Here is a 24,109-nt window from a genome sequence, read left to right as displayed (position 1 = left end):
CCAGTGGTTAGGACTCCGTGCTTTCGCTGCTGATCAAATCATGGGTTTGATCCCTGGTCTGGGAACTTAGATCCTGCAAGCCGTACAGGCGCCCCCCTGCCCAAAAAAAGGAATAATCAGAGCTTCCCAAAGATAGAATATGCTTCCTTGAGAGACAGTGAAGTCCTTACCATTAGGTGACCTCCTGGTAGGAATTTTATTATAGAAATTAAGACACTGGAAAAAAAAAAAAAAAGACATTGGGTAGTTAGTAGACCTTGATATTTTGGTTCCCTCAGGCAACTCCTTTGATCCTATGATTCTGTGATACTTGTTTTGCATATTAATATGTGATCGCAAAGTATAGAAAGTTGGTTATAAAAGCATTTTCTTTGTAATTCAGGCAAGTATTCCATTCCCCACTCCATTATCTGGGCATCTGTCTCAACCACCCACTTTACTTTGCCTGAATAGTGTAATGTTTTTACAGTATTTCTGTTTCCATATATTTATCTTCATTTTTATCACAGAGTTCTAAATGCTAGTTATCTATCATTACAGGGAAATTGTATACACTATAGACATTTGAGGCAGAAAGTAGATTTTGCTTTAAGCTTCAGTCTTGTCATCTTAAAGACGACTTATGTATTCCACTATTTTAAGTCAATATTTTGTCAGCCCTCACACTTGCAACATTTTAAATATACATCAAAGCACTCACGGAAATTATTGGGACTTGCAAGGAGTCCAGTCTTCTAATTAAAATCTGTTGGTGATTTTCAGAATGAAGCAATGACTGGTTCTCACACCCAGAACCGAGTCCTCTCTCGAATCACTCTGGCGTTAATGGAGGACACTGGGTAAGACAGCTGTGAGAATTTTATATGAATTGTTTATTAAAATGAAATGAATATTAAGATTACTATTAAGATGAAATAAACATTAGCTTAAGAAAATACTGACATTTTACACTGAAGTAAAATGTACCTATTTTTAAAATTTTGTGCAGTTAGCTATCCATTACCTGTACCACCTCCATTCATTCATTCAGTAAATGTTTGAGACCCTGAGGTGTATAGTAATGAATAGAAATAAATCCCTGGCATTATGAGATTTTTTAATAAGTAGAGGCCATGCGGATATGAAGGAAAAGCTTACCTAAACAATTTTTTTTAATTGTAAGTGAAATTGGTTTATGTATAGATTCCTGGTTTTTAAGGCAGTAGAACTTTCTTGTAAAGCGATAGAATACCGTTTTTAAATGACTCCGGTGGGAGTCTTTTTCACTGTGGGTTCCTGGGTTTTTTTTTTTTAACAAGTCTCAGTTTTTGATAGCTTCCTTGCTTTTTGGTATAGCAGGATGTACCAGGCTGATCTGCACATACCCTGTATCATCCTACATCTGGCATTAGCCAGTCTTCCAAGGAGCACTGGAATGTTCCTTTTGATGGAGAATAGCTTTTAGAAACCACAGTCTAGGGACTGTGTTCATTTCTACTGGGTTGTCATTGCTTCTCGTCATTTTCAGTGGACCAAGTAGGGAAATTCATTTTTTTTTTTTTTTTTTTTTTGCAGTATGTGGGCCTCCCACTGTCGTGGCCTCCCCCGCCGCAGGGCACAGGCTCCGGACACGCAGGCTCAACGGCCACGGCTCATGGGCCCAGCCGCTCCACGGCATGTGGGATCTTCCCAGACCAGGGCACGAACTCGTGTCCCCTGCATCGGCAGGCGGACTCTCAACCACTGTGCCACCAGGGAAGCCCGGGAAATTAGTAGTTTTGAAAAGAAAAAAAAAAATGCTGGATTCCTTTTAGTGCCATTATAGCTCTTTCCCATTTATCTCTAACAAGCAATGGCCAACAAAAGTGGTCCTGCTGCTCTGTTTAACAACCTATTTATAGCCCTTCTGTAAATAATGCTAGTTTCTTTAAGATACCAGTAGGATATAAAAGCACTGTGGAGTGTGTGAGTGACTAGTGAAACCATGGCACTGGTGAATTTTAAAGCATTTCTTCCTTTTTCTGTTGCAAGAGAAAAATGAGCCAGATGTTTCTAAGTATCTGGCAGTATTTTTAAATTGTAGATGTGGAAATTAATTTTCATAAATCCATAAGACTTCAGTGTAGATTAGCTAAGTTTCTTCTCCCAGTAAAAGACATTATCATGTTTCCATCCAGAAACCTGGGAATCATCCTTGACAACTCCCTCTCCCTACCTCTCACATCTAATCAATCATAAATCTTGCTTAATTTTCAGCTCTTCAGTATCCCAGGAGTCTGTCTACTTTTTGGGTCACATTTATCAAGGCCACCATTATCTTTTCCTTGGATTACTATAGTTGCCTTTTTTTAATGTCTCCCTGCATCTCAGGTGGTCCTTTCTACTGCCCAAAGCCCTTCACACATTCTGCAAAATGTTGTTTAGAAGTTTTTTAGGCATGGTGTCTCACACAGTGAGAAATGCATCACGACCAAAGTACACACATACATATATAATGGTTAAGAGTAAAGATGTTGACGAGGGTGCCAAAACCATTTAATGGGGAAAGAATAGTTTTTTCAACAAATGGTGTTGGGACAACTGGATATCCATATACAAAAGAATGAACCCCTACCACACATGATATATAAAAATTAACTCAAAATGGATTGAAGACCTAAATATAAGGCTAAAACTATACAACTCTTAGAAGGAAATATTGGTGTAAATCTTCATGATACTAGATTAGGCAGTGATTTCTTAGATATGACACCAAAAGCACAAGCAACCAAAGAAAAAATAGATAAATTGGACTTCATCAAAATTAAATACTTGTACTTCAAAGGGCACTATCAAGAAAGTGGAAAGAACTCACAAAAGGAGAAAATATTTGCCAATTATCTATCTGATAAGGATCTAGTACCCAGAATATATAAAGAACTCTTACAACTCGAAATAAAAAGACAACTCAATTTAAAAATTGGTGAGGGGGCTTCCCTGGTGGTGCAGTGGTTGAGAGTCCACCTGCCGATGCAGGGGACACGGGTTCGTGCCCCGGTCCGGGAAGATCCCACATGCCGTGGAGCGGCTGGGCCCGTGAGCCATGGCCGCTGAGCCTGCGCGTCTGGAGCCTGTGCTCCGCAATGGGAGAGGCCACAACAGTGAGAGGCCCGCGTACAAACAAACAAACAAACAAATAAATAAATAAAATTGGTGAGGGATTTCAATAGATATTTCTCTAAAGATATACAAATGATTAATAAGCACATGAAATGATTCTCAGCATCGTTGGGGAAATGCAAATGAAAACCACAGTGCTACTTCACACCCACTAGGATGGCTATAATAAAAAAGACAATGGCAGGGAATTCAGTGGTTAGGACTCCGCGCTTTCACTGCCGAGGGTGCAGGTTCAGTCCCTGGTGAGGAAACTGAGATCCTACAAGCCATGCAGCAAGCCCAAAAAAAGAAAAAAAAAAAAGACAATGGCAAATATTGATGTGGGAAAATTGGAACCCTCATACACTGCTGATGGGAATGTAAAATGATACAGCCACTTTGGAAAATAGTTTGGCATTGATTTACAAAACCAGACATACTCATACCATAGCAACCCAGCAATTATGCTACTTGGTATTTAATCAAACGGATTAAAAACTTATGCCTACAAAAAAACCTCTATACAGAGGTTTATAGCAGCTTTATTCATAATTGCCAAAAGGTGGAAGCAACCAAGTTGTCCTTCAATATGTGAATGGATAAATAAATTGTGGTACATCCAGACAATGGAATATTATTCAGAGCTAAAAAGAAATGAGCTGTCGAGCCATAAAAGGACATGAAGGAACCTTAAATGCATATTGCTAAGTGAAAGAAGCCAATCTGAAAAGGCTACATACTGTATGATTCCAACTATACGACATCCTGGAAAAGGCAAAACTATGGAGTGAGTAAAAAGATCAGTGTTTGCCAGGGGTTAAGGGAAAGGAGGGATGAACAAGCAGACCACAGAGGGTTTTAAGGGCAATGAAATTATTCTGTATGATACTTTACAGAATAATGATGGCTACATGTCATTATACATTTGTCCAAACTCATTGAATGTACAACACCAACAGTAAACCCTAATATAAACTATGGATTTTAGGTGATGATGACGTGTCAATGTAGGTTTATTGATTGTAACAAATGTAGCACTCTGTTGCAGTATATTGATGGTAGGGGGAGGGTATGTGTGTTGCAGGGCAGGGGGTGTATGGGAACTCTGTACTGGCCACTCAGTTTTGCTGTGTACCTAAAACTGCTCTAAAAATGTTTTAAAAAAGGAATGAAGTACTAATACATGCTACGAGATGTATGAACCTTGAAAATATTATGCCAGGTGAAAGAAGCCAGACGCAAAGGACCACACTCCATTTCTATGAAAGGTCCACAATACGCTAATCTACAAAGACAGGCAATAGACTAGTGGTTGCCAGGGACTAAGGAGTGACTGCTAATGGGTACATAGTTTTTTTGGGGGTGATGAAAATGTTCTGAAATTAGATCGTGGTAATGGTTGCACAACCTTGTGAATATACTAAAAACATTGAATTGTACACGTTATGAGGGTAAATTTTATGATATGTGAATTATATTTCCATTTTTTTTTAAAGCTCAAAAACATTGAAGCCAGAACCCTAGATTCAAATCCCAGCTCTGCCATTTACTAGTTGTATCCTTGCCTCAGTTCTTTCCTCTATAAAATAGGGATAAAAAGTGATATCTACCTCATAGAGTTTTATGAGCCTTGAATGAGTTGATACATGTAAACTCCTTAATAGAGTACTTGGCACATTATAAGGGTCAATTAAGTATTAGCTATTACATGTAAAACTGAATCATTCAGGACTTCCCTGGTGGCACAGTGGTTGAGAATCTGCCTGCCAATGCAGGGGACATGGGTTCAATCCCTGGTCCGGGAAGATCCTACATGCCGCAGAGCAACTAAGCCTGTGCGCCACAACTAGCGCTCTAGAGCTCGTGAGCCACAGCTACTGAGCCCGCAGGCCACAACTACTGAAGCCCGCACGCCACAACTACTGAAGCCCGCACGCCTAGAGCCCGTGCTCCACAACAAGAGAAGCCACTGCCGTGAGAAGTCCTCACACCACGATGAAGAGTAGCCCCCACTCACCACAACTAGAGAAAGCCCGCGGGTAGCAAGAAAGACCCAGTGCAGCCCAAAATTAATTAATTAAAAACAACAAAAACTGAATCATTCAAAGTTTCACGAAACAATATTTACCCTTACTATCTACAATGTAGTCCTCTTTTCTATTGATTTTATTTTTTAATCTTTTATTTTAATATGTAATTTTTTTTACAGATGTATTCTATTGATTTTAAAAGAGAGAGAGAAAGAAACGTTGATTAAGATCCACTAAATTGATTTCACAACCCACTAATGCCACCAAGAAATCTTGTTTCTAATTGCTCCCTCAGCTAACTTGTGCTCACCCTTCTAGGTTTAGCTTAAAGTTGCTTCCTCAGAAAAACCTTTCCTAATTCCCCAGACTAGCTTAGGTTTCCCTATCAATGTGCTCCTATTATCACCTTGTACTTAACCCCTGTCCTACTTATCACACTTGTAATTTTCTTTTTGGTATCTGCCTTCCCCACTAGATTATATTGTTCACAAGGGCAGAAAGTGTTTATTCACTGCTGTAGCCTTAGCTACACTTAGCAAAGTGCCTAGCACATAAGAAGTGCTTAATAACTGTTGACTAATAGTACAGGAAGAACTGCAAAGAAAACATGAAGGAGGTTTCAAGAAATGTAGCTGGAGTGCCTAGCAGATGATTTAATGACAGTGTTGATACTATGCTTTGCACTCATCAACCTATACTAGATATGGTAATTCCTAAGGGAATCTAATTCCATTATATTTTATCCTTTGGGAGAAAGACTTCCTTACCTAGGCACTGCTAAAATACTTGCTAGTGTGCAAGATTGAGGGCACCTGTTACTATCCGGGCAGCTTGACCTGCTGTGATACCAAGTTAGCTAATTAAGGTGACTTACACTGTAGCTGCAGAGGTTTCAGGCATTTTGGTATTGGAGTGCCAGGCTTTATTTCTTCAGTTTCTCTCTCAGTGTTCTGTTCTTTGAAAGGGGAGAAGGTTTTGAAAGATGCTATGTTGCATATTTCTGCTGTTGTTAGATTTTGTGGGAAGTGCTAGAGTGGAGGGGATGATTCTTATCATTCCCTCAACTTTTGAGCCTGTGTATTTATTACTGTTTTGGTAATTCTAAGGGGAGAAGATATAATACAAGCATGAAAGAAGCTATTTTGTATAGCTTTATAACTTGTAAACTAATCTTGTCATTAAGAATAAAAAAGAAAAACTAAAAGTAGGTTCATTGCCTTTGATTAATTTTGCCAGGAAAGTATCGATAAATCACTGTGGTTTTTCTCTGAAATTGGAACATTTTTAATGTATTGGCCATAGTATTCATTTGTCTTATTATAATGGTGTAATGTTTAGTCACAAGCAGGAGCCATATTGATAGAATATCACAAATTCAAGGCCAGGGAAGCAAGAAACTAGGGCCAACTGGATCAGATTAGGTAAAGGCTAGACAACTAGTAATTCTACTTTTCTTCTTCAATTTACTCCCTTCTCTTTTTCTCTCATTCTCTTTGTTTCCTTGCCCTTTATTCTCCTTGTCTCACACCTTAATCATTTTCTCCTCTGTGACTTATATCATCTTTGAAAATTACAATGGGAACACGGTTTGGTTTGGTTTGGTTTTTTTCAAATGTAAAAGCACCCTCGAGTACTCATGTTTTCCTCAAGACTAAAATTTCACAGTCCCTGCTGCAGTGATCCTGTGCAGCAAGGACTTTGTTTATAAATGCTCATCTGTGGGGATGGTCACCAAAGTCCTTTTTGAGGTTCTAGTTTGCTTATTGTTGAGATTTGTAATTGGTATGCTGGAGTTGTTTTTTAAATGACAGTAATATAAAGTGCTTTGTTTCAATTATTTCCACAGCTGGTATAAAGCTAATTACAGCATGGCTGAGAAGTTAGACTGGGGCCGAGGACTGGGCTGTGACTTTGTCAGGAGGAGCTGTAAATTCTGGATTGATCAGCAGAGACAAAAGTAAGGATGCATTTCCTCCTAATGTCTTTGATGACACAGTTTATTCCTGATTTTGTTCTCTATCCAGAGCCTATAGTGTCCCTATTTTCAAAATGTGGTCTAAACAGTTCAATTTCAAAATGTGTAGAAAACCATCTACAGTTTTTTATGATAATATCATAATAAGTAGCCACAGTATTGTTTTAAAGCGTATACCAAAAGAATCTACAGTGTGAGCGCCAGAGCCATAAAACATTTCTGTTTACCTTGTAATTCATAAATATATATATTGCAAAATTTTGCATACTCTAGCATTCTTATTTGTTTTCTTCAGAGAATGCACTCATAAACATAGATGCAACTATTGATTCAGTATCAAAAACATAAAGCAACATTTGAATAGTGGTTCTCTAATCTGGATCCATCTCATAATTACCTAGCAAGCTTTTTAAAAAATACAGTCTCCAATTTTGGGGGAAACGCACACACACATGCACTCATTTATTTACAAATGTATATATTTTTAAACTTTTTGAGGTAATTGTAGATTCATATACAGTTGTAGAAAAAATAGAGATCTCATGTGTACTTTATCCAGTTTCCTTGATTGGTAACATCTTGCAAAACTGTAGTACATATCACACCCAGGATATTGACATTGATACAGTCAGATACAAAATATTTGGATCACCACCGGGATCCCTCCTATTGACCTTTTGTAACCATACCCACTTCCCTCCCACCCCTGGAAACTGCTGATCTGTTCTGCATTTCTGTAATTTTGTCATTTGAAGTATGTTATATAAATGGACTCATAACAGTATATACCCTTTTAAGACTGGCTTTTTTCACTCAGCATAATTTTCTGAGGATTCACCCAGTTGTTGTGTATATAAAAACTTTGCTCATTTTTATGTCAGAATAATATTCCATGATATGGATATACCACAGTTTGTTTAACCATTCACATGTTGACATCTGGGTTGTTTCTAGTTTTTGGCTATTGTGAATAAAGCTGATATAAACTTTTGTGTACAGGGTTTTGTGTGAACATAAATCTTCATTTTTCTAGAATAAGTGCCTAGGAGTGCAATCACTGTGTAATACGGTAGTTGCAAGTTTAGTGCTGTAAGAAACTGCCAAACTCTTTTCCAGAATGGCTATACCATTTTATATTCCAACCAGCGATGTATGAGGAATAACAGTTTCTCCACATGCTCACCAGCATTTGGTATTGTCTTTTTTTTTTTTAACATCTTTATTGGAGTATAATTGCTTTACAATGTTGTGTTAGTTTCTGCTGTATAACAAAGTGAATCAGCTATATGTATACATACATCCGCATATTCCCTTCCTCTTGCGTCTCCCTCCCACCCTCCTTATCCCACCCCTCTAGGTGGTCACAAAGCACCGAGCTGATCTCCCTGTGCTATGCGGCTGCTTCCCACTAGCTATCTGTTTTACATTTGGTAGTGTATATATGTCAGTGCTGCTCTCTCACTTCGTCCCAGCTTACCCTTCCCCCTCCCCATGTCCTCAAGTCCATTCTCTATGTCTGTGTCTTTATTCCTGTCCTGCCCCTAGGTTCTTCAGAACCATTTTTTTTTTAGATTCCATATATATGTATTAGCATACGGTATTAGTTTTTCTCTTTCTGACTCACTCTGTATGACAGACTCTAGGTCTGTCCACCTCACTACAAATAACTCAATTTTGTTTCTTTTTATGGCTTGAGTAATATTCCATTATATATATGTGCCACATCTTTTTATCCATTCACCTGTTGATGGACACTTAGGTTGCTTCCATGTCCTGGCTATTGTAAATAGAGCTGCAGTGAACATTGTGGTACATGACTCCTTTTGAATTATGCTTTTCTCAGGGTATATGCCCAGTAGTGGGTTTTCTAGGACATTTGGTAGTTCTATTTTTAGTTTTTTAAGGACCTCCATATTGTTCTCCATAGTGGCTGTATCAATTTACATTCCCACCAAGAGTGCAAGAGTGTTCCCTTTTCTCCACACCCTCTCCAGCATTTATTGTTTGTAGATTTTTTGATGATGGCCATTCTGACTGGTGTGAGGTGATACCTCATTGTAGTTTTGATGTGCATTTCTCTAATGATTAGTGATGTTGAGCAGCTTTTCACTTGTTTGTTGGCAATCTGTATATCTTCTTTGGAGAAATGTCTATTTAGGTCTTCTGCCCATTTTTGGATTGGGTTGTTTGCTTTTGGATATTGAGCTGCATGAGCTGCTTATATATTTTGGAGATTAATCCTTTGTCAGTTGCTTCATTTGCAAATATTTTCTCCCATTCTGAGAGTTGTCTTTCATCTTGTTTATGGTTTCCTTTGCTGTGCAAAAGCTTTTAAGTTTCATTAGGTCCCATTTGTTTATTTTGGGTTTTATTTCCATTTCTCTAGGAGGTGGGTCAAAAAGGATCTTGCTGTGATTTATGTCATAGAGTGTTCTGCCTGTGTTTTCCTCTAAGAGTTTTACAGTGTCTGGCCTTACATTTAGGTCTTTAATCCATTTTGAGTTTATTTTTGTGTATGGTGTTAGGAAGTGTTCTAATTTCATTCTTTTACATGTAGCTGTCCAGTTTTCCCAGCACCACTTATTGAAGAGACTGTCTTTTCTCCATTGTATATTCTTACCTCCTTTATCAAAAATAAGGTGACCATATGTGCGTGGGTTTATCTCTGTGCTTTCTATCTTGTTCCACTGATCTATATTTCTGTGTTTTTTTTAACATCTTTATTGGAGTATAATTGCTTTACAGTGGTGTGTTAGTTTCTGCTTTACAACAAAATGAATCAGTTATATATATACATATGTTCCCATATCTCTTCCCTCTTGCGTCTCCCTCCCTCCCACCCTCCCTATCCCACCCCTCCAGGCGATCACAAAGCACCGAGCTGATCTCCCTGTGCTATGCGGCTGCTTCCCACTAGCTATCTACCTTACATTTGGTAGTGTATATATGTCCATGCCTCTCTCTCGCTTTGTCACAGCTTACCCTTCCCCCTCCCCATGTCCTCAAGTCATTCTCTAGTAGGTCTGTGTCTTTATTCCTGTCTTACCCCTAGGTTCTTCATGACATTTTTTTTTCTTAAATTCCATACGTATGTGTTAGCATATGGTATTTGTCTCTCTCTTTCTGACTTACTTCACTCTGTATGACAGACTCTAGGTCTATCCACCTCATTACAAATAGCTCAATTTCATTTCTTTTTATGGCTGAGTAATATTCCATTGTATATATGTGCCACATCTTCTTTATCCATTCATCCGATGATGGACACTTAGGTTGTTTCCATCTCCGGGCTATTGTAAATAGAGCTGCAATGAACATTTTGGTACATGACTCTTTTTGAATTATGGTTTTCTCAGGGTATATGCCCAGTAGTGGGATTGCTGGGTCATATGGTAGTTCTATTTGTAGTTTTTTAAGGAACCTCCATACTGTTCTCCACTGTGGCTGTATCAATTTACATTCCCACCAACAGTGCAAGAGGGTTCCCTTTTCTCCACACCCTCTCCAGCATTTATTGTTTGTAGATTTTTTGATGACGGACATTCTGACTGGTGTGAGATGATATCTCATTGTAGTTTTGACTTGCATTTCTCTAATGATTAGTGATGTTGAGCACTCTTTCATGTGTTTGTTGGCAGTCTGTATATCTTCTTTGGAGAAATGTCTATTTAGGTCTTCTGCCCATTTTTGGATTGGGTTGTTTGTTTTTAAGCTGCGTGAGCTGCTTATAAATTTTGGAGATTAATCCTTTTTCAGTTGCTTCATTTGCAAATATTTTCTGCCATTCTGAGGGTTGTCTTTTGGTCTTGTTTATGGTTTCCTTTGCTGTGCAAAAGCTTTGAAGATTCATTAGGTCCCATTTGTTTATTTTTGTTTTTATTTCCATTTCTCTAGGAGGTGGGTCGAAAAGGATCTTGCTGTGATTTATGTCATAGTGTCCTGCCTATGTTTTCCTCTAAGAGTTTGATAGTTTCTGGCCTTACATTTAGGTCTTTAATTCATTTTGAGCTTATTTTTGTGTATGGTGTTAGGGAGTGATCTAATCTCATACTTTTACATGTACCTGTCCAGGTTCCCAGCACCACTTATTGAAGAGGCTGTCCTTTCTCCACTGTACATTCCTGCCTCCTTTATCAAAGATAAGGTGACCATATGTGCATGGGTTTATCTCTGGGCTTTCTATCCTGTTCCATTGATCTATCTTTCTGTTTTTGTGCCAGTACCATATTGTCTTGATTACTATAGCTTTGTAGTATAGTCTGAAGTCAGGGAGCCTGATTCCTCCAGCTCCATTTTTCGTTCTCAAGATTGCTTTGGCTATTTGGGGTCTTTTGTGTTTCCATACAAATTTTGCAATTTTTTATTCTAGTTCTGTGAAAAATGCCATTGGTAGTTTGATAGGGATTGCATTGAATCTGTAGATTGCTTTGGGTAGTAGAGTCATTTTCACAATATTGATTCTTACAATCCAGGCACATAGTATATCTCTCCATCTGTTTGTATCATCTTTAATTTCTTTCATCAGTGTCTTATAGTTTTCTGCATACAGGTCTTTTGTCTCCTTTGGTAGGTTTATTCCTAGGTATTTTATTCTTTTTGTTGCAGTGGTAAATAGGAGTGTTTCCTTAATTTCTCTTTCAGATTTTTCATCATTAGTGTATAGGAATGCAAAAGATTTCTGTGCATTAATTTTGTATCCTTCTACTCTACCAAATTCATTGATTAGCTCTAGTAGTTTTCTGGTAGCATCTTTAGGATTCTCTATGTATAGTATCCTGTCATCTGCAAACAGTGACAGTTTTACTTCTTCTTTTCCGATTTGGATTCCTTTTATTTCTTTTTCTTCTCTGATTGCCGTGGCTAAAACTTCCAAAACTATGTTGAATAATAGTGGTGAGAGTAGGCAACCTTGTCTTTTTCCTGATCTTAGAGGAAATGGTTTTAGTTTTTCACCACTGACAACGATGTTGGCTGTGGGTCTGTCATATATGGCCTTTATTATGTTGAAGTAGGTTCCCTCTATGCCTACTTTCTGGAGATTTTTTATCATAAATGGGTGTTGAATTTTGTCAAAAGCTTTTTCTGCATCTATTGAGATGATCATATGGTTTTTATCCTTCAATTTGTTAATATGGTATATCACATTAATTGATTTGCATATCTTGAAGAGTCCTTGCATTGCTGGGATAAACCCCACTTGATCATGATGTATGATCCTATTAATGTACTGTTGGATTCTGTTTGCTAGTATTTTGTTGAGGATTTTTGCATCGATGTATTGGCCTGTAGTTTTCTTTTCTTTTTTTTCTTCGCAGTATGCGGGCCTCTCACTGCTGTGGCCTCTCCCGTTGCGGAGCACAGGCTCCAGACGCGCAGGCTGAGCAGCCATGGCTCACGGGCCCAGCCGTTCTGCAGCATACAGGATCCCCCTGGACCGGGGCACGAACCCGTGTCCCCTGCATCGGCAGGCAGACTCTCAACAACTGCGCCACCAGGGAAGCCCTGTAGTTTTCTTTTTTTGTGACATCTTTGCTGGTTTTGGTATCAGGGTGATGGTGGCCTCATAGAATGAGTTTGGTACTGTTCCTCCCTCTGCTATATTTTGGAAGAGTTTGAGAAGGATAGGTGTTAGCTCTTCTCTGAATGTTTGATAGAATTTGCCTGTGAAGCCATCTGTTCCTGGACTTTTGTTTGTTGGAAGATTTTTAATCGCAGTCTCAATTTCAGTGCTTGTGATTGGCCTCTTTATATTTTCTATTTCTTCCTGGTTCAGTCTTACAAGGTTATACCTTTCTAAGAATTTGTCCATTTCTTCCAGGTTGTCCATTTTATTGGCATATGCTTTTAATAATCTCTCATGATCCTTTGTATTTCTGCAGTGTCAGTTGTTACTTCTTTTTCATTTCTAATTCTGTTGATTTGAGTCTTCCCCCTTTTTTTCTTGCTGAGTCTGGCTAATGGTTTATCAATTTTGTTTATCTTCTCAAAGAACCAGCTTTTAGTTTTGTTGATCTTTGCTATCGTTTTCTTCATTTCTTTTTCATTTATTTCTGATCTGATCTTTATGATTTCTTTCCTTCTGCTAACTTTGGGGTTTTTTTGTTCTTCTTTCTCTAATTGCTTTAGGTGTAATGTTAGGTTGTTTATTTGAGATGTTTCCTGTTTCTTAAGGTAGGATTGTATTGCTATAAACTCCCCTCTTAGAACTGCTTTTGCTGCATCCCATAGGTTTTGGGTTGTCGTGTTTTCATTGTCATTTGTTTCTAGGTATTTTTTGATTTCCTCTTTGATTTCTTTAGTGATCACTTGGTTATTTAGTAGTGTATTGTTTAGCCTCCATGTGTTTATATATTTTACAGTTTTTTTCCTGTAATTGATGTCTAATCTCATATTGTTGTGGTCAGAAAAGATACTTGATATGATTTCAATTTTCTTAAATTTACCAAGGCTTGATTTGTGACCCAAGATATGATCTGTCCTGGAGAATGTTCCATGTGCACTTGAGAAGAAAGTGTATTCTGTTGTTTTTGGATGGAATGTCCTATAAATATCAATTAAATCCATCTTGTTTAATGTGTCATTTAAAGTTTGTGTTTCCTTATTTATTTTCATTTTGGATGATCTGTCCATTGGTGAAAGTGGGGTGTTAAAGTCCCCTACTATGATTGTGTTACTGTCGATTTCCCCTTTTATGGCTGTTAGCATTTGCCTTATGTATTGAGGTGCTCCTATGTTGGGTGCATAAATATTTACAATTGTTATAGCTTCTTCTTGGATTGATCCCTTGATCATTGTGTAGTGTCCTTCTTTGTCTCTTGTAATAGTCTTTATTTTAAAGTTTATTTTGTCTGATATGAGTATTGCTACTCCAGCTTTCTTTTGATTTCCATTTACATGGAATATCTTTTTCCATCCCCTCACTTTCAGTCTGTATGTGTCCCTAGGTCTGAAGTGCGTCTCTTGTAGACAGCATATATATGGGTCTTGTTTTTGTATCCATTCAGCCAGTCTATGTCTTTTCATTGGAGCATATAATCCATTTACATTTAAGGTAATTATCGATATGTATGTTCCTATTACCATTTTCTTAACTGTTTTGGGTTTGTTATTGTAGGCCTTTTCCTTCTCTTGTGTTTCCTGCCTAGAGAAGTTCCTTTAACACTTGTTGTAAAGCTGGTTTGGTGGTGCTGAATTCTCTTAACTTTTGCTTATCTGTAAAGGTTTTAATTTCTCCATCGAATCTGAATGAGATCCTTGCTGGGTAGAGTAATCTTGGTTGTAGGTTTTTCCCTTTCATCACTTTAAATATGTCCTGCCACTCCCTTCTGGTTTGCAGAGTTTCTGCTGAAAAAGCAGTTGTTAACCTTATGGGGATTCCCTTGTATGTTATTTGTTGCTTTTCCCTTGCTGCTTTTAATATATTTTCTTTGTATTTAATTTTTGATAGTTTGGTTAATATGTGTCTTGGATGTTTCTCCTTGGATTTATCCTGTATGGGACTCTCTGTGCTTCCTGGACTTGATTGACTATTTCTTTGCCATGTTAGGGAAGTTTTTGACTATAATCTCTTCAAATATTTTCTCAGACCATTTCTTTTTCTCTTCTTCTTCTGGGACCCCTATAATTCAAATGTTGGTGCATTTAATGTTGTCCCAGAGGTCTCTGAGACTGTCCTCAATTCTTTTCATTCTGTTTTCTTTATTCTGCTCCCTGGCAGTTATTTCCACCATTTTATCTTCCAGCTCACTTATCCATTCTTCTGCCTCAGTTATTCTGTTACTGATTCCTTCTAGAGTATTTGTAGTTTTGGTAATTGTGTTGTTCATCACTGTTTGCTTGCTCTTTAGTTCTTTTAGATCCTTGATAAATGTTTCTTGTGTTTTCTCCATTCTGTTTCTGAGATTTTGGATTATCTTTACTGTCATTACTCTGAATTCTTTTTCAGGTAGGTTTCCTATTTCTTCTTCGTTTATTTGGTCTTGTAGGTTTTCACCTTGCTCCTTCGTCTGTAACATATTTTTTTTGTCGTTTCTTTTTTTTTTTGATGGGTGGTGCTTATTCCTGTCTTACTGGTTGTTTGGCCTGAGACGTTCAGCACTGGAGTTTGCAGGCAGTTAGACAGAGCTGGGTCTTGGTGCTGAGATGAGGACCTTCTGGAGGCCTCACTCTGATTGATATTCCCTGGGGTCTGAGGTTCTCTGTTAGTCCAGCAGTTTGGACTCAGAGCTCCCACCCGACCTCTGGCCTGGGAACCAAGATCCTGCAAGCTTCATGGCACAGTAAAAAAAAAAAAAAAAAAAAGGAAGAAAGAAAGAAAAAAAGGAACAGTACAATATTAAAGAATAAAATACAAAATAAAATTAGAAAGATAAAAATACATCAGGAAAAATAAAACTATAATTGAAACAACTGCAACAAGGTAAAATAAAAACATAGCAAAAAAAAAGAAGAAAAAGGGAGGGGGGCAACAAGCCAAGAGGAGAGGTCACTAACAAAGTATAAAGAATAAAATAAAATTAGAAAAATAAAAGCTTTACTAGGAAAAATATAAAAGAATCAACAACAGTGAATCAACAAGGTAAAACAGAACCCCAATCTAAAAGAGGAAAAAAAAAAAGCCTTGGCTATGGGGGCACAGTTTAGGCTGGGGGGTGGAGGTGGAACTTAGGCAGAGGCGGGGTTTAGAGTGGGGCAGGACCTAGGCGGGTGGGGGGGGTGAAATTTGAGCATGGGGCGGGGCCTCTGCTTAGGACCTGCCCAGAAGGGGAGAGGCAGCACGTCGAAAGGAGGACCTCTGGAGTGTGGGGTTACGGAGTTTGGACGTCGGGCCCTGCGTGAGGGTGTGTGGGTGGAGTTTAGGCCCAGTGCCGTTGGAGGGGGTCTCAGAGGGGGTCTCCGAGTGTAGAGGTGGGGCCCTGGGTGGGGGTGTAGGGGCAGGGCTTGGGCTCTGTGTGGCGGGAGGGACGCTCCAAGGGCAGAGGATTAGACCTGGGAGCCCAGCAGGCTTCCCGGTGCCTAAGTGGACAGGGAAAGCACTGGCCCCGTTCCTTCTGTTCCTTTGCACCCCTTCCCCACTGTCTCCCCCAGGCTGTCCACCATCGGGCTGGACCCCTAACTGTGGGTGGGTCCCGCTGGGTGTAGGAACTCCTTCCCCTCCCCCATCCACCCCTCAGGGCTGCCCGTCCCGTAGGTCCAGCCTTTACTTTTGCTCCCCCTTCCCTCCCTCCCACTCCCTCAGGACCCTTGTGGCTGGAGGGGGCCTAGGTGGGCAGAGGATCAGGCCTGGGTTCTCAACAGGTTCCTGGGGGTCCAGGTGGGCAGGGGAAACCTGGCCACGCTCCCTTTTGATCCTCTGCCCTCCCAGTGGTTCCCGTTTCCCCCTTGGGGCGTGGGAATCCCTTCCCCTTCCCCAGCCGCCCGTCAGGGGTGCCAGTCCCATCCCACCTCCACTTCTCCTCCCCCGTCACTCCCCCCACGCCCCACATCCTACCCAGTCACTGGGGTTTCTTCCCATACCCTTAGGTCTCCATGGTGCCCCACGGGAGCCTGGTAGGTGCCCTAGTTGAGAGGAGAGGAAAATTCCGCATCCTCCTAGTACGCCATCTTGACTCTGCCCCCGTCACCGTTTTTTATTTAAGCTATTCTGAAAGGTAGTGTGATATATCATTGTGGTTTTAATTTGCATTTCCCTAATGGCTAATGATGTTGAACATCTTTTCATGTACTTATTTGCTATCTACGTATCCTCTTTGATGAGATGTCTCTTCGTGTCTTATGCCAATATGACTTTTAGTTCTCTTAATATGGTTTTTGTGGAGCAGAAGTTTTTTAATTTTGATGAATTTCAAATGATCAGTTTGTCCTTTTATGAGTCATACTAATGCCTGATTCCTGCCTTCAGACATTCTGATTCAATTGGTATGGGGTGCAAGGTGGGCATGGAGACTTTAAAAATCTCTCTAGATGATTCTAATGTGCAGCAAAATTTGGGAACAGCTACACTGGCAGATCAGGTTGTAGTGCTGGAGTTAACCAGCTGTCCCCAAAGTAACTGCAGTGCTTCCTGCTGCTGCTTAGGAGCAGCTTTTCTCACAGCAGGCTTATAACTCAGACGTCAGACTCCTTAGTAGAAACTCTGAGTGATTTAAACTGCTTTGAGGCCTAGCCCAGATGACAAAAGATAAGAATAACATCTTTAACACAAGTACCCATCACCAGGTACTTCTGTGATGAGCAAGGCATTGGCCTTGGAGAGAGAGATTGAAGTCTCAGCTCTGTCCTTCACCAGCTGTATGATCTTGGGCAAGCTAATTGTCTCAAACTTTTTACTTATCAGTAAAATGAAGATACTACGTCTACTTTGGAGGGTTCCTTTTAGAAATAATGAGATTATATACTATTTGAAAGTTCTATTAATCATAAAATGCCAAATAAAAGGTGTATGGTCAGGCCACTCAAGATGGCTGTCCTCTTGCTCTCTGTTCATCTGCTCGACCAGTCCCTGCTTCATTCACATGACTATCCAATTCTCTGAATTATAGGGCTTAATCAGTAACTGCCTACGTGCTTGCCCCCACCCCAGCTGCTGGCTTCCCTGGTAACTGATGAGCCCACCTGACATCAGTTCCCCCATAAATGGTAGCCCCTTTCTCCCCTGAGTAGGGAAGATTGCTGCCATGTCCCGCCTGCAGTCTGCCATGCACAGTGGGGTATCACACCAGGATGCTTTTGTTTCAGATGTGTAAGAATAAACCATTGATGTCTTTGTCACTGTCTCTGCGCTCTTTCTTCAGTCTGGAGGCTGGGCATCTACCAGGCTTGCAAGCCTGCGGGATACAACATCATATTATTCCCCAACATACTTCCTTAGTCTGAATGCATCACAATCACCTGGGGAATTTTTTTATGGTGCCATGTGCAGCTTGCAGGATCTCAGTTCCCCGACCAGGGATTGAACCCGGACCATGGCAGTGAAAACCCAGAATCCTAACCACTAGGCCATCAGGGAACTCCCCCGGGAAAACTTTTTTTTAAAATAATATAAAAATACAAGTCCCGCTTCCATTTCTGGGAAGATGTAGATGTACTCTTTCCTATTCCTCCTTCTAAGTACAACTAAAACCCCTAGACATTATAAATAAAGCAAACGTAAGAAGACTCTGAAAGGTAGAGAGAAGAAGGGAGACTGGTTAGGGACCTTGGGACTCCATTTTATGGCAAAAGTGGAGAAAGAGATAAATAGGACCTTATTTAATAACAGTGAAATAGTCATATATCTAGCATTAATCCTCACACCTACATTAAGCATTTCCTTTATGCTTTGAAAAGTAAGTTTATAATTTACAACTGGTTTAGCAATTAGTTTTAAGGTATTAAAACATATTGAAATTGTAATGGAAAAGACAACTCTAGAATAGACTTATAATATCTTCTTCAGAGTTTGATACCATGGTGTTTTATCTTTGTATACAGGAGACAAATGCTGAGCCCTTACTGTAACACGCTCAGAAGTAATCCATTGCAGTTAACTTGCAGACAGGACCAGAGAGCAGTTGCAGTGTGTAATTTGCAGAAGTTTCCGAAACCTTTACCTCAGGAGTACCAGGTAACACTTGTTTGGGGCACAGTTTCAGGAATCAACCTTTTAAAAAGAAGTCTCCATTTTGAATTACAAGAGTGAATTCTCTTAAGTTTTTCAATTTATAAGCCCCCATTTGTTTTCTGTAAGTTAGAAAAAACCAAAGAATTCTTCCATTTCTTTATAACCAACGTGTTAATTGATAGCAATTAATTAATATCTAGCAATGTCTTGTAGTAATGGTAAGAGACATTTAGAATATTTATTTTGATCTATTTTTAAAATATATATATATATATATTTTTTTTTTTATTTGTCTGCACCGGGTCTTAGTCGTGGCTTGTGGGATCTGACCAGGGTTCGAACTCGGGCTCCCTGCATTGGGAGCGTGGAGTCTTAACCACTAGACCACTGGGGAAGTTCCTATTTTGATCTATTTTTTATAAATTGTTTGTATTTTCTTTTTAATTATTTCCAAAGTCTTCGTCTTTAATTTATATCAAAAACAAGGTTCTTTAAAGAAAGAAACTAACCGAAGAAGACAAATATATCACTTATATGTGGAATCTTTAAAAAATGATATAACTAAACTTATTTACAAAACAGAAACAGACTCACAGACTTAGAGAACGAACTTATGGTTACCAGGGGGGAAGGGAGAGGGGGAGGGATAGATTGGGAGTTTGGGATTGACATGTACACACTGATATATTTAAAATAGATAACCAATAAAGACCTATACTGTATATCACAGGGAAGTCTGCTGAATACTCTGTAATGACCTAAATGGAAAAAGAATTTGAAAAACAATAGATACATGTATAACTGAATCACTTTGCTGTACACCTGAAACTAACACTACATTATTAATCAACTACACCCATTATAAAATAAAAAAATTTTTTAAAAAGGAAATAAAATAGAGTAACTAAGGTACTGTAGTCCAGTTAATTAGAAGACTTGGAAATTCTGCTTTAGAAAAGTTTGCCTAATGAGATCTGAAAGGTGAAGGAAATGGTCCCGTGTGTCCAGTCTGAATCTCTGATTTGACCTTTAAGTTTTTTGTTGAAGTGGCTATTTCTAAAAAAAAGCCTCAGCTCTGCCTGCCATTGACAAAGGATCCATTAGTCAGAAACGATATCTCAGAAGTGAATTTAAAGTGACTCTTGCTAAATTTTGAGCTTCCTACATACGTTTATGACCACACTGAGTGCTTTCAACACTAGAAGATGGCGACTGTATATTTCTACTCTTAGTAATATAATTTAAAATGTGAAATCTTTAAAATTTATCTGGTACCTTGTTTCTTTGGTGTTCAAAGTATTTTATATATATGATCTCATTCATTTTCTTATGGTTTTTTCAAGTTTGTCAAAACAACATATAAATTCTCCTAAAAACACTTGAAGTACATTAAATTTAAAACATCTTAATTCTATGCATTAGTTTTGTGTTTTGTCAGCTCTTAAAACTCTTCCTATTCGTGCTTTTAAAACATTAGTCAAATTTGTCATCTAATAAAAAACAGACTAATTTACTTACCTTGCTTATTTCTAAAACTACAACAACCGCAAAATACCCCTCAGGTAGTATATTAACTATCTTTGTGTTGTACTATGTATGAAAAAAATAGATTAATATCTTCTTTGTGTTATACAGCATTAATTGGTTGCTATAAATTGCCTGTGGGCTTTGTTTTGATTATATAGAATGTTTCTTACTCTCCTGCCTGCCTAATATTTTTTTCTTTGTAGTACTTTGATGAACTCAGTGGAGTACCTGCAGAAGATCTGCCTTATTACGGTGGTTCAGTAGAAATTGCTGACTACTGCCCTTTCAGTCAGGAATTCAGTTGGCATTTAAGTGGTGAATATCAGCGCAGCTCAGATTGTAGAGTATTGGAAAATCAACCAGGTTAGTAGTTTAGTGAAATTAAATGTTATATACATATTAAAAGTATGTATCAGCAATACAAAATAGTGGTTAAGGATACAGACCCTGGAGCCAGATTGTCTGAGTTTATGTTGTGGTTCCACTGCTATCCACCTGTTCAAAGTAACTTCTCTGTGCCTCAGTTTTCTCCTCTGTACAAAAGAGATAATACCTGTCTCATAGAGTTGTGACAGTAAGTGCTTAGAATTACGACACATAGAAAGGATTGTTAGCTATTAGATACACTTGCACATGTGTGTACACACACTACCGTTTAGTAATACCTTATATTTGCATGACACTTTTCATTTGCAAAACAATTTCACTTTTATCATTTCATTTTGTTCTTCTAATAACCTGACAAGAGACATAGAGAAGATATTATCGAATTTCACAGATGAGGGAAGAGCTACTAAGTAATATGTTTAATTGATGTCAGTGCAAGATCCTCCAATGCAGAACTCTTTTTATTAAATCGTATTAGGTATCCTATTCTTTCCTCTCCTGAGGAGTGTGCATTTTATGTAATTTAGACATAACGTGTCATTCTCCAGATATCAGAATAATACTATTGTCCCATGGCTAGTAAGATGTATTGCCATCTTATTTATTCCCATTTAGTATATTTAAATGAACAGGCCATCAAGGAAATAAACAGTATGGCAATTGGATATTCAGCAATAGTAGTTATAGCTCATACTAACCACCTTTGTAAACAAAATGTTCTCACATCTGATTTGTTAATGAAGAGCAATAAGTAGTTTTTCTGCCTGTGGTCATCAAAATTTTCAACCTGGTCCTTTCCTCCTCGCCCCCATTCCATACTTTATTTCAGACTAAATCATTTAAAATTAAAATTTCCATAATTTTTTTCCTTTTATTCTTAAACCTGGCAGATGTAACTGGATTTGTACAGTCATTTTTTTCCCCATCACTTACCTACTTAATAAATGTCTAATGACATAACTACGCAGCAGTTGCATGTTACAGCAAAAGAAATGCACATATTTGTCAATTATGGGTTTGCCAAAGATATCACATTTTAATGTTTTAGAGCTGGAGTTGGCAAATATTTATTATAAAAAGCAAGATAGTAAATATTTTAGGCTTTATGGGTCATGCAGTCTCTGTTGCAACTTTTCAGCTCTGCTGTTAAGTGTGAAAGCCGTTACAGATAATATGTAAGTGAATGAGTATAGCTGTGTTCCAATAAAAATTTCTTTATAAAAACAGGTATTTCTCAGGATTTGACCTGAGGGATTGGCTGACCCCTCTTTTCTTTTTCTGGACAATGATCACTATGTGTTTTGAAGACTTTGAAATATTAATAAATAAAGAAACATAAAGTTCTGTTTTATTGTTTTACATTTTCTTTCTTAGCTTATACAATTAAGATTTTTTAAACTGACATAAAATTTTTATCTTTATAATATTTCAAAATGGGCTAATTGAACTCTGCTTTCAAAAGGTGAAACTTGTATTAAGTGTAGAGAGAAATTATTCCTAGGCTTTTTTTTTTTTTTTAATTCCTAGGCTTTAAGGATTTCACTCCTTTGTCCATTAGCTAGTTAGGGGTCATTTAGTTTGCCCCATACCTCTGCAGGTTTGTGCTTAGTCTAAGACTAGCTCAACCTGTCATTTATTGACTTCCAGGAGATGGCATAAGTTGAAAATACAAGAACGTCTTGCAAAAGTTGCAGCACTCCAAAAAAATCTTCATTATATAAATCACTTGACCTCATCTATCTGGGTCACTTGGGAAGTGACTCCTATTTAGGACACCATTGAAGGTGATTCTTAGTGCCATTTCCTCTATATATTTAACTTGGTCGCTTTAAGCCCAATTTTATCTCTTGTTTCTGATATAATAATTCTCCTACCAATTGCTTTATTGAGAATCCAGTTTGAGTTTGGAACCCTCTCTCTTGATTTTTTTTTAATTGAAAATTTCCATGAAACATGTTTTATTTTTAAAGCAACTTTTAATTATAAGAGTGGAATACTTCAATTTCTTATTCTTTGAGCCCAAAGTCAATTTTTAATAAAGAAAACTTTTCTGGTTTGCTTCAGACCTTTTTAAAAACTATGGTGCTGAAAAGTATGGACCTCATTCAGTTTGTCTAATTCAGAAATCAGCATTTGTCATGGAAAAGTGTGAAAGGAAGCTGAGTTACCCAGACTGGGGGAGTGGATGCTATCAGGTAAACCATATGATTGTTAATAACTGTACCAAATATTACATAATTGTATCTCATTATATGGTTTTTATATTTTCAAATACATTTTATATCTTTTATTTCTACTGATTAATACTTTAACTTATTCATTGTAAATATTAGTTTGTATATTTGTGTTTTGTCAAAATATTGTCATTTCTTTGAGAGAAATTGCCTTTCTCTGTTTAAAAATGATATATAGTTGCTATATATCAGCAAGTTTTATAACAATTTTGCTTCTGGGCATAGATCCTAAGGAAATGTTAGGAAACATGTAATTTTGTTCTTTTTATTTACATTTATTTATTTATTTATTTTTGGTTGCATTGGGTCTTCGCTGCTTGCGCGTGGGCTTCTTATTGCGGTGGCTTCTCCTTGTTGCAAAGTGGGCTTCAGTAGTTGTGACACACAGGTTCAGTAGTTGTGGTGCACAGGCTTAGTTGCTCCACGGCATGTGGGATCTTCCCGGACCAGGGATCAAACCCATGTCCCCTGCATTGCAGGCGGTTTCTTAACCACTGTGCCACCAGGGAAGTTCTGTAATTTTGTTCTTTAAAACTACTTTGTAATGGAAAAAAAACTATAATTTATTTTGTAAAATCTGAAGAAAGCATGTATTTAAGAATTAATAAATCAACTACTGATTAATAGTAGATTTTTTTCCTTTGAAATTAGAAATCCAAAGAGAGCAAACTACTATTTTCTTAATTTATTATTTGCATGTCTGATATTAAATGACTGCATCACCATAGAACTTACTAAGATACAGGCATTCTGTAACTTAGGAGCATCAAACCTAATGAATATTCCATACCCTACTAACGGACATCAGGGAGGAGAGTGTGATCCTGAAAACTGAAACATAAGAATTTGTTGTGCCATCTCACCTACAAGAGCTAAATGGACTAATGTAGCTGACAATTTAACTTACTATTTTTAAAGTTTCTTTAAAATTAACTCTTGTTTTTGGTAACTGCTTTATTGAGGTATAACTCACACACCATACAATTCATGTAAAATTACCTTTGAAACCTTATAAAAGACAATGAAAAATAAACACTTTCCAGCTATAATCCTATAATCTGACAACTATAATCCAGCAACCGTTTTCTGATGAATTCATTCCATTAAAGATTATGTATTACTTAAATACATAGTTTTGATCTAGTTGTAATCAGAATACATAATTTTGTTTTAGTGACTTTACTTAGTACTTTTTTTTTTTTTTTTTTTTGCGGTACGTGGGCCTCTCACTGCTGTG

The 24,109-nt window shown here is 37.9% G+C and overlaps 1 protein-coding gene across 2 annotated transcripts in view; it reads left to right on the top strand.

Annotated features, from left to right (window-relative positions):
- The window catches only part of LMLN (leishmanolysin like peptidase), a 79,064-nt gene that overhangs the window by 40,724 nt on the left and 14,231 nt on the right, over nt 1-24,109 (top strand). The window contains exons 11-15 of one of the 2 annotated variants that reach the window (XM_030859030.2): nt 763-839; nt 6,994-7,104; nt 18,595-18,727; nt 20,455-20,614; nt 22,703-22,833. In XM_030859030.2, the coding sequence (XP_030714890.1) occupies nt 763-839; nt 6,994-7,104; nt 18,595-18,727; nt 20,455-20,614; nt 22,703-22,833 (612 nt within the window). The remainder of the gene's footprint in view (nt 1-762; nt 840-6,993; nt 7,105-18,594; nt 18,728-20,454; nt 20,615-22,702; nt 22,834-24,109) is intronic. The other variant, XM_060298206.1, reaches the window with a different exon arrangement.

This window comes from Globicephala melas, chromosome 4 (assembly GCF_963455315.2).
Source record: "Globicephala melas chromosome 4, mGloMel1.2, whole genome shotgun sequence".
In the NCBI taxonomy this organism is placed as follows: Eukaryota; Metazoa; Chordata; class Mammalia; order Artiodactyla; family Delphinidae; genus Globicephala; species Globicephala melas.
The sequence above is the reverse complement of the archived record's forward strand: the minus strand, read 5'-3'. Positions and strand labels throughout refer to the sequence as shown.